This window comes from Canis aureus, chromosome X (assembly GCF_053574225.1).
Source record: "Canis aureus isolate CA01 chromosome X, VMU_Caureus_v.1.0, whole genome shotgun sequence".
In the NCBI taxonomy this organism is placed as follows: domain Eukaryota; kingdom Metazoa; phylum Chordata; class Mammalia; order Carnivora; family Canidae; genus Canis; species Canis aureus.
The window spans coordinates 4,466,262-4,479,945 of NC_135649.1; the positions used below are offsets into that span (position 1 = coordinate 4,466,262).

General features: G+C 48.7%; 1 protein-coding gene across 19 annotated transcripts in view; it reads right to left on the bottom strand.

Annotated features, from left to right (window-relative positions):
• The window catches only part of VMA21 (vacuolar ATPase assembly factor VMA21), a 75,454-nt gene extending 71,702 nt beyond the window's left edge, over positions 1-3,752 (bottom strand). For 4 of the 19 annotated variants that reach the window (XR_013374901.1, XR_013374896.1, XR_013374897.1 and 1 more), the window contains exon 1: positions 2,874-3,030. Coding sequence is in view for 4 of the 19 variants with exons in the window: in XM_077888883.1 (XP_077745009.1) it covers positions 2,441-2,527; positions 2,874-2,926 (140 nt within the window). In the remaining 15 variants the exon portion in view is untranslated. Of the gene's footprint in view, positions 1-868; positions 901-2,440; positions 2,528-2,873; positions 3,055-3,143; positions 3,404-3,566 lie in introns of those variants that run through there. The other 15 variants (XR_013374900.1, XR_013374906.1, XR_013374903.1 and 12 more) reach the window with 12 other exon arrangements.
• Positions 3,753-13,684: the final 9,932 nt, after the last annotated feature.

The following is a 13,684-nucleotide window of genomic DNA, read 5'->3' on the forward strand; positions in this document are numbered from 1 at the left end:
CACCTACATTCTAAAAGCAGTAAACCCTATAGTTTTAATCATTTAGCTTAAGGTCCTTTTTGTCTCTTATATCTAACCATCTCAGACTATCTTAACACACTTCACACTTTATGCTTATAGTCAACATTGGAGTTAATTTTGTTTCTGGCAATCCTCAGAGGCTATGGTTTTTATCTGTATCTCTGGGAAGGAGACAGCCCAGCCTTCAAGGTCCCCCTCAAAAGAGCCTGTCCTCCAGGCACCTTTCCTGATCACTCGAACTGAAATGATTCACTGCTCTGGGACACAATCACACTTAGCTCATACCTGTTATTACAGCACTTAATGTGCCAGCTTGTTTCTTATATAGTCCTGCACATTTCTCTGGAACCTTAGAAAATCCAGGCAAAGGGTTCTTACAACTGTGTAAATGAGCTAGGAAGTTTCTGGAAGCCCAGAAGGGAAGGGAACAGCTCAAGTTTATGGTTTACAAACAATGGTCTACAAACTTTTTTGACTATTAATTAAACCATCTAAGTTTTGAGCACAAACCCCATATAAAGGCATATTGATTTTTTTAAACAGATCATCTACACACAAAATACCAATACATCCCTTAAAAAAGAAAACATATGCAAAAATAGATACTGAAAAGGATAATGCGAAAATAAACTCATGTAGAAGTTCTAGTATTTTCTTTCCATACTTCAGTGGATCATTTTTTAACATCCCACTACAGCGATCGCTGAGCTACACAATCCTCATCTGACATACTTATGCTCCTTTAAACATTTCCTAGCAGTAAACGTTTGGGGAAATTTATTGTGTAATCTTCATGAAGAATATGAGTAGTTCTACAGTAGGGCTATAAAGATTCAATGTCAGTTACCTGACCACTTCTTTCATGAATCCCAACAAAAAACATGACTTTCTGGAGGTTTCTATGGTTGAGTCCAAGGATGCATTTTAGGTATGCAAAGTTAAGATATCTAACCTGATAAAGAAACAAAGCTTGAGATTCTAGAGAAAGTGTTAAAACGTTCTTTCGTTCTTCAGATCATCTCTCTTGAGTATCTAATATCTGACCTGGTTTCCAGAAAACATTATTATTGAAAAGATAATACCATATAAAAATGTGTTAAGGCAAACAAAAGCATTTATAGTTCCACCACTCAAACATAATTTTTTCTTTTCTACATGTTAATTTCTAGCCCCACATGCTCTACGTCAGGCATGGGCACATCTTAACAATTCATAGTTTATTTTCAACTTTTTTACTACCTTTACCTTAAGCTCCAATACTCGTTTATTCTGGATTATGACCTCACAAGTATGGGACTATATATAAAGTAAAGCCTAAAAACTTCTGAAAACTAGCAAACTTCCTCTAGTGTTTACAGGACATTTTCTCTTTGGCTTCCAGCCACACCCCCACCGTAGTTGGCAGTTCTGCTGGCATAAGCAAGCTTGGGTATAACAGGTAAATTATTCTAAAACAAAGCAACTGAGTGCCTGGGTGGCTGAGTGGGTTAAGCATCTACCTTCGGGCAGCTCAAGTCATGATCCCAGCATCAGGCTCCCTGCTCAGCGGAGTCTGCTTTTCCTTTTCTCTCTCCCTCTGCCCCTCCTCTGCCCCTCTGCTTGTGCTTGCCTGTGCGCTCTAATAAATAAATAAATATTTTTAAAAGAAATAAATACATAAAACAAAGCAACTGATGTTATTCAGTTGATTTCTTATATGTATCTCTCATGGGTGTTACAGAGACTTGTTAGAAATAAAGAAATAACTCAGAATGAACCTTACTGTTTCCCCACTCTTGAAACCACCTAAAGTTGACCCACTTCATAGGAACTTCTGCAGCAAGTGCTAGGCAGATACAGCTTACCACGTTTCCTTCTATGGCAAGCAAGACTTTCATGTAAGTAGATTTCACTGTAAATTCCACTAGGAAACACTAGAATCAGTCTAGGAGGGCTACACGGTATTCTAAGTATACTTGACCAAAAAGATCCCAACAACTAGTAAACAGTAATTATAAAAAACCGCTACAGTGACATCATGAGAGAGAAAAGGGTCACGGGGCTCCAAAGATCAGTCTTTGGAATCAATGAGATTGGTCACACGCCAGCTTCAACACTTACTGTGTCATCTTGGGCAAGTCACTCATCCAGAGTAACTTCATCTTCTTTAAAAAAGGGGGAGAGAGGGGAACTAAACACTTTCTTAGTTTGCTAACCCATGTAATAAAGAACCTAAGTTGAGTCTGGCACATAGTAGGTCAACATTGAATGGCAGCTAAATCCCTTCCCACCCTTTTGTCTACCGAGATATCATTGGCTAGGCTAGTGGGCCACAATACCATTCTACTCAGCCACCAGCCCCCATCCTACTAACTCCCCCAAATGAAGCAGTCTCAAACCAGGGCCAGCCCCTAACTCTCGTCCCTTCATTCGTTCATACAGCAAACATTTAAGCCCCGACGATGCAGGCCCCGTGGGGGGACACGGAGATGGAGAAGGCCGGGTTCCTGTCCTCAGGGAGCTCACCCTGCAGTGGGGAGAGATTGCAGAGAGCAGGATCGCAAAACAGACGACAGCGAGAGGAAGTGCTAGGACAGAAGCAGGAGCTGAAGGCCCGCCGACCTCTCCCCTACGACCCCGGCTCCCGGCTCCCGTGCGTGCAGACGCTACAGGCCCCAACCAGCTTCCCTTCTCTCCGCCCCCCGGCCCCCCGCAGCCCGGCCACCGCAGGCCCGAGGGTCCAGACGTCATGCCCACCGCAGGCCCGCCCGCTCGGCTCGGGCCCTCCCTCACACCCCACTCCAGGCCGAGGCCGGGGCCAGGTGGCCTTGCGGTCAGGGCCCCTGCCGGGCCGGGGCGCCGCTCGGGGCTACCTGAAGTCGGGCGGCTGCAGCGCATTCAGCGCCGCTTTATCGAGGCGTTCCATGGTGCAGCCGCGCCCACAGCAGGGGCTGGGAGGCGGGCTGGGTTCGGGACCGCACTCCGTCCGCTCGGCAGGCGACCGGTAGAGGCGTGCCACGCCGGAAGTGCCGGCTAGCGCCGGGCGGCGGGACGCAATGCGCAAGTGCGGCGCGCCAGGGTGACGTAGAGCGCGCGGCGCGGGCGCGGGCGCAGGCGCGGGCGCGGGGGCTCACGTGACTTACCGGCCGGGGCTCCGCGGCGTGCGCCCTGCCAGGAGCTGCCTGCGCTCGAGGAGCAGGCCGGGCGAGTAGCCCAGCCACTCCACGTTGAGCCGGGACTTGCCTCGCAGCATGGTCTTCCGCGGAGGGCGGCGGGGTTAGCGGCCCCCGAGCGCGCGTGAGAAGCTTGGTGCCCCTCGGGACGGCCGTCGCCGAGCTGCGGTTTCCAGGCCACCGGAGCAGAGGGGCCGCCACGAGGGACGGCCGGGCAGAGGACTGTGGCCCTAGGCAACCAAGCAGTTTCCAGACGCAGACACACACACACACACACACACACACACACACAAAGCGGTGCACGTTATTCCCCAGCCCTTGAGAAATGCTTCATAATTACCAACAGTGAAAGTCCAGCCGTGGGAAAGTGGGAGGAGTTAGTTTAACACTCACCCGAGTCCGTAAGCTAGTCACTGTCAGAGCTGAAAGAGCCCTTGCTGAGCGTGACTGTTCAGGCCTGACGACGCCGGTGACCCCAACTTCCACTTCAAGTTAAAAACATTTTGCAGCTGCTCAGAAAGCTGCCAATGAGACAACAGGGACTCAAATAGTAAGGGACAGATGGGCCTCCCGGGCCCGCGCAACCCGAGAGAAGTATAAACGAAAACAGCGCCGTAAGCCTGGGGTCAGCTTGACAAAATAAGGTTGCCACTGGCAGCTAATAAGAGGACAACCCTTACATGGTCAACGCCTGGAAAGGGCCGCTGACCACACATCTATTTTCTGCACCACATGGATACAAAGACCACATGTGAAATCATAACTAAACACGGCAGCTTAGGACAGTGTTGGGCGCTCCGGACTGGGAAGCAGGAAGCCTCGGTTTGAGTTCAAACTTGATTCCTCTCTGGGCCTCACCTAGACCTTAGGGGGACAAGAATCGCCTAATTCCAGAACTGGGGCAAAATCAGAATTTAACTGTGGGGTTGGCAAACTGTGGCCAGCCGGCTGAATACATACAGCCTGCCTGCCCCCCTGGTGTCCTATAGCTCAGTGAGTAAAGAATGGGTTTTCCATTTTTAATGACTGAAAAAAATCAAAAGAAGACTAATATTTTCCCATACGGGAAAATTATGTGAAATTCAAGTTTCGCTGTCCATAAATAGGATTTTATTGGAACTCAGCCACATGTATTAGTTTGGATCATCTACAGCTGCTTTCACTGTGCAACGGCAATGTTGTGTTAGTGGTGACAGAGACCGTGTAACCCACAAAGCCTAAAATGTTTACTATCTGGCCTTTTACAGGAGAAGTTTGCCATCCCTGCTCTAGCTCATCACCCAATAATGAGGTTCTTGAATCCCTAGGGATCCATAATTGTAGTAAGGGGGTTTCTGAGAATGATTTTCAATATTAAAAAAAAAAAAACTAACGAACGTACTTACTCTTCATAGGGGATTAACAGTTACTTAGAACACGACCTTTCTTTCATCTTAGGCACTAATTGTATCACATCGATGAAGTAATCTTGGTTATCTCATGAGAAAATAGAGAAATTATTACTAAACTAACATAAGCCATAATATACTTGGCCAACTAAATCTTTTAAAACATACAGAATGAACACAAGAGGAGGGAACTTGCTTTGTGAGTTTGTGTAACTCCAATGCCTAGAATAAGGGCCTGGTATATAGTAGGTGCTCAAAAAATATTAGTTACATAAATGAATTGGGTCCACAGGAGGACAAAGAGCAAAAAGGTTCTTGGTCCTGAAAAGACTGGGAACCACAGATATAGTAGTAGTGCCTTGCTGGAGCTACCTTAACAATAAATTGCAAACTGAATTATTATTGATGGAAGAGAGTCTGTGTTGTGTGAACAGAGGTCTCTTCGATCCCCCATAAAAGATTTACAAGAGGATGCACGCTCTAATAAAGACAGCCAGAAGGAAAGTAGCTAGCACAGAGCAGTTTTTTAAGGACAGTACCCTCTCAAGGTGGGAAAGCGAGCAGGCCCAGAGGTGGCAACTGCACTGGGGCTAGGGGTGTCTTTTCTTTTTATGTTTGCATAGGTTATGGGTCATCGCTGGGGGGGGGGGTCTCCGATAGAGGTTGTGTCCCATCATCTAAGGGACTCCTCCTACCAGTTCAGGGCGGGGTGTTTGGTCCTATAATGTACTTGCTAGAATTGTCATGGCCATCTTCCCCCATGGGGTGCAGGGTTTGAAGCCACAATGTAAATATATTGTAATGAAGCTATAGGTTACCCTGGGGTCAACGTTGAAGAGGAAAGCACCTGGTCTCCGCCTGTGGCTCCGGGTCTGTCAGCCCGGGGGTGTTGGAAGCTGTAAAGCTAGGATGTTAAAAGCCACAAAGTCAGGATGTTCTACCTCAGGCTTCTAACATGTCATCTATTTATCACTGCCTCTGCCTCCAGCTCACGTCTAACTACTCTATCAGGATGGTTAAACAACAGAAATTTTTTTTAAGATTTTGTATTTATTTATTCGTGAGAGACACAGAGAGAAAGAGAGGCAGAGACACAGGCAGAGGGAGAAGCAGGCTCCATGCAGGGAGCCCGACGCGGGACTCGATCCTGGGACTCCAGGATCGCGCCCTGGGCCAAAGGCAGGCACCAAACCGCTGAGCCACCCAGGGATCCCCATAAACAACAGAAATTTATTGTCACACAGTTCTGGAGGCTAGAAGCCTGAAATTGAGGTGTCGGCAGAGTTGGTTTCTTCTGAGGATAGTGAAGGAGATTTTGTTATGTGCCTCTCACTTAATTTCTGGTAGTTTGCAGGCAAACTTTGGTGACCCTTGATTTATAGAAGCATCCCCCAGATCTCTGTGTTTCTTTTTACATGGAATTCTCCCTGAGTCTGTATCTGTGTCCAAATATCTTCTCTTCATGAAGATTCCAGTCATATTCCATTAGGGGCTACCAAACTCCAGCCTGACCTCGACTCAACTAATCATATCCACCACCCAATTCCTAAATAAAGTCCAATTCTGAGATACTGGGGCTTAGGAGTTCCACAAAGGAATTGGGCTAGGGGCAGAGGAGACACAATTCAGCCCATATCAGTAGTCTAAACTTCTTGTACAGATGAAGAAACTGTGTTCTGGAGAGGGAAGGGACTTCTCAGAAGTCATACATTTATCTAGTGGGGCCTAGCTCAACTCCTGCCTCCAGACCAGCACTTTCACACTCTCATGTTAGAAGCCTGTGTGGCAGTTATATGATAACTCCAACAAAAACCATTCATAAATGAGATTTGATGTGGGACAAAATGCCTAGTTACTCTCATTTACATATTAGTGTTTGGGGTTTTTTAGTAAACTAAAGCTGTCGTACCTCTTTTTGCTGCTGACTTCACACTCCACCAACATGTACTGTGAACTCACTGAGGTGTAGGTAGAACTTTTAGAATAAATTCAATCTGTAAGAGAGAAAAAAGAAGAAATTAGCACTCTGGCCCCCAAACAAAGTCCTGCAACCTCCTACCTGCAGCAGCTGCTAAAGAACTGGAGGTCAGTGGAGCCCAAACAGCCGTTGCCATGGGAATGAAATGGCATGTCGGGGGCGTGGTCATGATGGAGGAAACCCTAAGGGGTGCCTCCTTTATTCCCTAAGAATCAGAAAATGATTCTTAAACAGCAAAAGCCCTGGTCAGGCCCTGTCAGTTCAGTTGAGAAAGCAGAGCTAAATATGGGGAGTGGCTTGCCCCAAACTCACTGGATTAGTGACAGGATTCAAGAATATAAAGTTCCTAACTCTCCGTTCGGTGTTTTGTCCATTGCACATACTGTCTTACACCTCTGTACTGTAAACCCAGTGACACGGCAACTGTACACCCAAAGTCGAGTTTGGCAATACCCCCCAATTTGCTTTAGTGCCTCACACAGCAACCTCCCCCTCCCCGCCCGACACACCATAGTCCTCCTCTGGGTAGGCAGTGGTGGGGTTGGATGGGAATGGTCATACTTGAAACACCAACTGATCTTTCTGAAGCCAATCCTTGCACAGTGTGGCATTTTAACAACTAAACCATGAAGAAAATAGAAATGAGCTCTATGATACAATCAATAAAAGTTGCCCTGAGACAAAGGGGAGGGGGATAAAGAGAGAGAGCAGGAGGGAGAGAGAGAAACTGTGGCTTCTTCATAATGTGGGGTGCAATGGTTTGTTGTTGTTGTTGTTGTTGTTATTCTGTAACACAAATTGGTAAAATATGCCCCCTGGTGAAATAACTTAGTTCCACTTGTAGAAAAAATAAATAAGCGGTTTGAGCTGGGGGTTATTTTAGTAAAAACCTCTTTTGTCAGGAACCCCTGGGCAATGAAATGCAAGTTTTGTTGTTTGCTTGTTTGTTGATGTCTCTTGCAGCAGAAAATTAACTACTTCATTTAACGAACACTTATTAATGAAATGCAAGTTATACTGTAGGATGATAATTTCCCTTTGCATCTGGCCTTTTTCCATTGTCATCTGCATCCACCTCTGGCCATAACCACTGCCCCAAAGCACGTGCCCCGTGCTTCAGTTTACAGAGTATATTCACAATTTCTAAATGTATATACCATCTCCGTTTTATAGGTGAAAAGGTGAGGTTGAGGAAAATTTTGAAGCTGGGTGACGGCCCTACAGCACCCCTCGTCTAACCAACTCTCAGGCTACCTCTCCCAACTGCATCGTCTGCTGCAGAGCTAAGCTAGGATCTTAAAGCTAGCGAAGGGACGTGCCAGCGGAGCCAGGGGATGCTTGGGGTCCATGGAGGAGGACTATTCTCACCTCGCTGGCCCCACAGGATCTGAAGTCCAGGAGCTGACAACTGTAGCACAGTAAACGGAGCCCTGGGTATCTTCTGGCAAAGGGAAAGTTGGCACCGGGGCACAGCGAAACAGGTCCCACCATTTGCTAAGGGTGGTACAAGGTCATCCCGGGTCTTGCGGCCCCTGGTTTGTTTCTACGAAGGGAAGCGCGGCCCACGAGGAGCGGCAGGGCGCCAGTTGCCAGCGCCAAGGTGAAGGGTCCCGGCGACACGCCTACCACCGCAAAGGCCCCATGAGGACTGACGTGACAGGGCCACACCGAAGACAGGCACATACTGTGCTCAACAAGGGCCAAGTCTAGAGAAGGTACTCGTGATCACTTGGTTGAACGAAGAAGTCGGTGCCCAGCGTAGGGAAACTGAGGCCGCGGCTCACCCAGACCCTGAGATGCGGCAACACTGCGCACTGCTTGTGAAAGAGGGGCCCGAGCCCTCGGAATCGGGTTTCCACGCGGTCCCCGGGACGCCGAGTGGGCGGGGCGAGGGCGGGCCGCCTCCATTTTGCTGGACTCTGATTGGACGGTCCCTCTAGCCGGGGGGCGGGGCCTGGAGAGGGAAGTCCCGCCCACCGGCAGTGGGCGGGGCAAGGCGTTGTGGGTCCTTGAGGCCCTGGAGTGTGAGCGCTCCGCCACCAAGTGGGGTCTCTGGGGTGAAATCTGAGCCCCCCCCAGGCTCTTTCATTCCCCGAGGCTGACACACCCAGCCTGAGCTGCGCTCCTAGTATCCGTTGAATACAATTAATACATAATAGTTGAGCGAGAGAGAGCAAGAGAAGTGCGGGGGGGGGGGGGGGCGGGGGGAACCCCAAGTTCTAGCCGGCTCACAATGCGCAAGAGCAGTTAAATGATGTTTGGAGTTAGTTTCGTTCTTGTTTTCCCCTTGTCCGTATTTTGTTTTACTGAGGTGGGTTTCAAGTGTACAAGATCATGATTGGTGTTGTCCGTTTTTACTTTTTCATTTTCTATGAACGAGTTGAGCGAAGAGACATTAGAGGAAGGCAAAACGCAGTAGGAGCAGATAAATAGGATGCAGAAGAAGCCAGACTCCGAGGAGCTGGTGGTTTGGGCACCAGGCGAAAAACATGAAAAGGCAATAAAAGACAAAGCAGGCCGGCCTGGCCACGCATAGCTAAGGCCTTCCTGGCTGAGCCGTGCCAGGCTGCTCTTCCCAAGCCTGTCCTGGGAAGAAGACACCAACCACCTGCCAGGAGGGCAGCACTGAGGGGGTGCGGGCCGGCTCAGCCTGTGACTGGGCAGGAGTGTGGGTGTGTCGCGCGTGTGAGTTTGTGTGTTTGCTGGGGAAATAGTTTCCTCCCAACCCAGGAAACCTCTCCACAAAGGTGTAAGAGAAAGCAAACAACTCTGTCGACTAATAAGCGTGAAACCAGAATGTGCAGCATGTCACAAGCAACCCACGGAAGGGATGGGAAAAGACGGAAATCTCAAATAGCTAAATGGATACAAGCCATTACATCTGAGAGGTTGAATAATTTGCAGCCAGGTAACAGCCAAAGGTAGGCTCATCTCCTCCCAGGAAACTGAGACCAGAGGTTCTTTTCCTTGATGATTACACTACAAGAGTTTGGTTCCCAGGCCCTTGAGGGAACTTTCTTGAGAGGCTGAGCCCTTAAAAAATTTACATACACTTGAAAAGGACAGACAAAGGAAGCCTGAAAGTAAAGAAAAGGAGGGAATATCTTCCGTTATTTTTCCACAAGGAGAATTTAACCTCTTGTTCTTAATTTGCATTTGCCCTTATTATACTGTATTGCTAAAGACCAGGAAGCATGTGTGTGTGTGTGTCTGTGTTACATGCATGTGCACCCATAAATACATGTCTGAGAACCTGCCACCAAGACAAAGCTCTTTGCTGGCTCCTTTGGCTCCCAGGTCAGGGTCTGCACCCCCTCCCCATGACTCCACCATCCCCCGCCTTCCAGAGTGCTCTCTCCTCTCCCTATTCCCCTCATCATACCCTCCAAACTCTTCTCCCTCGCCCCAATCTCACACAAACACTCTGGATGACTTTGTAGAACATCTAATACATTATGATTGTGAAGCAGCTCCTGTAGCGTCCCCACCTGAGGAGCCATACCCCCATTTCTGCCACCTCGCAAGTGCCATCTGTCCTCTCAATATCTCCTATGGTATTTTGGGCCTACATGATAGTTTGTGATCTCTTCTATATCCTATGAATCTCCTTGGGGCTTCCAGTCTCTCCCCGTAGACCATAGATGGGGAGAGGAGGACATGGCTGCTGGTTTTTTCATGTCTGTGCTGCCATCGCACAGGGCCCTGAACATGTACCCTCAGTCAGCTGCACTGAGAATCCTTCTAGGGCCACTTCTCTGGCTTTCCCCCTCCCACCCTCCTTCTGTTTCTTGGCCTCCTAAACTCTGCCATGAGAATATGAAACCAGAAGAATAAGGATTTACAAGATCTGTTCCCAGAGTGATTCCCCTAAGAGGAAGTATAGAGCTGACCAAGTTTACTTAAAATGCGTAAGGACCAAGCTTGGTGCTTTCCCACCTTGCCTCTCACCCGCTAGGCTCTGAGCACCCCATTGTGTAAAGCCCTAGGAAATCTAGGTCCCCCCTGTGGTGGACAGGCTGGTACTTCTGGCCTGAGGAAACCAGAGTGGGTGAAAAAGGAGCCAGCTTCATGGAGAGTACCATCCAGGCAAACCTGTCTGTGGGCCTTTGTCAACCGAGCAGGCGAAAGTTGACACCAAAAAAACAGCTGTTCTTTTGGAAATCTTGATTTGGAGAAATTGCGCACCCAGTCCTCTGATTCCAGGTCAGGCTGTGATCTGACTGCGAGAGAACAGTAGTTAAAAGATTTCGCCTAGAAAGTTCTGCATCAAGAACAGCTGCCCGTCACCCACTTTCCCTTGGGAGCATCACCTTGACATCGGTGCCATGTGTCCAGACGAAGCACTAGCATCAGCCTTTCCACGTGTCTCAGGGCCCAGCCAGGAAAGCCATTGTTCTCTACCCCTTTTTTCAAAAAGGCCCCTTAGCCCCACTAGAAGAGGGGAGCCAACGAGGCCCCTGGGAATTTGTGGGGCAATGAAGGCTCACAGCATCACAGATAGTTGCCAGAATCACAAACTGCCAAGCGATTATCCAGCCTTTATTTCTCAGCTCCAGAAACCGATACTCAGTGCCTCCCGAGACAGCTGACTTGCTTTTCCAACCTCAGTAGTGGCAAAGGTCAGCCTGACTATCCCCTCTGTTCTGTGGACTCTGGCCTCTCTTAACCTTGCCAACACTTGTTGGTGACCACATTTTACTGCTGGAACACATCCATCTATCAACTAGCCCCTCAAATCTTCTCTATGCAGGTGCTGCTGGATCTTCTCGGTACAGTCCCGGGTAGATTTTTAAGAGTCAAATGTGTGTTCCCACATTGGTCACTGTGGCACCTCACCTATGTGGCCACAAAGCAGACACACAGGGCCAGTGGAGGAAACAGCTGGGTTACCACTGGAAAGAACTAGACCTGGAGCCAAAGCCTGGAGGTGAATCTGGGTTCCTCCACCACTTCCTAGCTGTGGGACCACACATGGGTCAGTGCCCCTTTCTGGGCATTAGTTTACCTTAACTGGAAATGGTTTGTTAGGAGAAGCTGATGACCTGATAAACTGCAAGGTCATGACTTGGCACAGGAGAAAGAGAGCTAGACTGAGGGTGACTCTGTCTGGGGCTCCCACATGCCCTAGAGCGAGCCTCTTACTTCCTCATCTGTTGGTGTCAGAACTAGATGTGGCTGGGACTAAATGGACCTCTGTGGCCCTTCAGGGATAAGTGAAGAAAAGTGGCAGTCGGAGAACTGTCTGTTTTTTGAGAGCACATATTCCTTTCCAAGAACCAAGTCATTTCTTTCTTCATTTTACAATCTCAGCACAACTCTCGGGTCATCTCCGTTCCACTGGCAACTCTGTGATCTGCTGCAAGAGAAAGATTTCGAGGATGAAATACAGGAAGCTGCTTCAAAGGACTGAGAGCAGAGAGTCAGTTTGGTGGACCGTAAGCTTGAGGAATGGCTTCAGGAGCAGGGTGTAACCTGAGGAAGGGAAGAACAGGGGCAGCTCTGCCTTCAGATGTTTGAAGGGCTTTCACAGGGAACAGACGTGAAACTAGTAGTGAGTACAAAGCAGGAGGGCGTGGGGAACCAGGAATCCACGGCAAAGGCCACGGGAAGTTTGCTTCTTTTCATTCTAAAGAATCGCTTTCTACCTGCTGGCCTATTAGAGCGGCTGTACAAAGGCATCTGCCCCCTTGATGGGCTCTCACCCTGGGGTGGAGGTGGAGCTGGAGGGTGGATTGCTCGTAGGTGACTACTGCCTTCTTCCCCAAATCGGATGATTTTGTGTTCTCTGAGCCCGCGGTGAGATCAGGCATATTTTTTATAGCACCTAGTACAGATTTGTGTACACAGTTGGGCTTAGCCAAATGAGTGAATGTATCTTTCTTTCTTCATATAACAGGGAAGGCCTGTAATGGGGTGTTATCCTTGGCCCCTGACACTTGGATAATGATGGTGTCCCACAGTAAAACATTTTTGCATGTAAATATCACTTAAATCTGCACAGTGGTTGTCAAACAGTGAGGCCCTGAGAGAAGCCAGTGCACCAACCTGGAAACATTTTTATGATAATCATTTTCCTACAGAACTTGGAGCTTCAAAAGGAGGGCATTCAAATACCCCCCCCTAGAATGTTGCAGCTGGAAGGAACTTTCAAGATCACAGAATCCAACCCTTTCATTTCCCAGATGGCACAGCCAAGGCATCGGCTGTGGGGGTGAGGGGAGGAGAATGCCTTTCCTGGCCTAAGGCCTGGCACATGGAAAGAACCTACCAGAGCCTTGCCGCCTGCCTGCTTGACAGTGGGCCAACCAAGGCAATGGCAGAGTGGGGTGAGAAAGCAGCTTTCTCTCTCTCACCCAGGCAAGACAGCAGGGCTTAAACTAGACCCAGGGGCAGCTGGAGGTGACCCAGCAATATAGACAGGAGCGAGAAAAAAGCACCAGCCCACATCTCCCTCGGAAGTGACATGGAAGCTCAAGGAAAGACTGTCTCTGTAGAGGAGGTGCCAGCAAACCCCAAGCAGGTTCCTCTGTTCTGCAACTTAGGGAAGACCCTAGGCATCCATTCCAGCTGACAAGTAGGGCCCACAGAGCCCAGCCTAGTCTCCACTCTGCATGGGGAGCACCCCAGCTGGGGATGCTGTGTCCCAAATTTATAAACCTAACAGCCTTCAGGGATCCCTGAGCTTCCCTTCACTTGGAATGCACTTCTCACTGATACCTTTTGAAATCCTGCTCTTCCTTAATAGTTCATCTAAAAGGCCACCTCTTCTGAGAAGCATTTTTAAATGTCCAAGCATTAGTTTTTTATTCCCAAGACCCTAGTCGTCCTCCTTATTCAACTCACCTCAGTGTGCTGTGTATCAATCTGCTTTGGACCAGCGTTGGTGTGCTGGATCTCCCTCCCTTGCCTAGACCATCCTTCCCAGTGTTCACTTACTGAACTCAGAGAACTTGCTTTGTGCATACTTGCCGCTCCTCTAGTCTCAGGCACTGTAGGCTCTCAGAGAGCCAGCTGAACGCACAGAGGAAAGGACGGCTGAAGAAGAGGCTGCTGTCTTAGCTGCACCCCCTTCACAGAGGAGCACTCTGCCTCTCACAAGGTCCAGAAGAAGGATGGAGCAAGGAGGGGAGGGAGTGAGAAAAAAT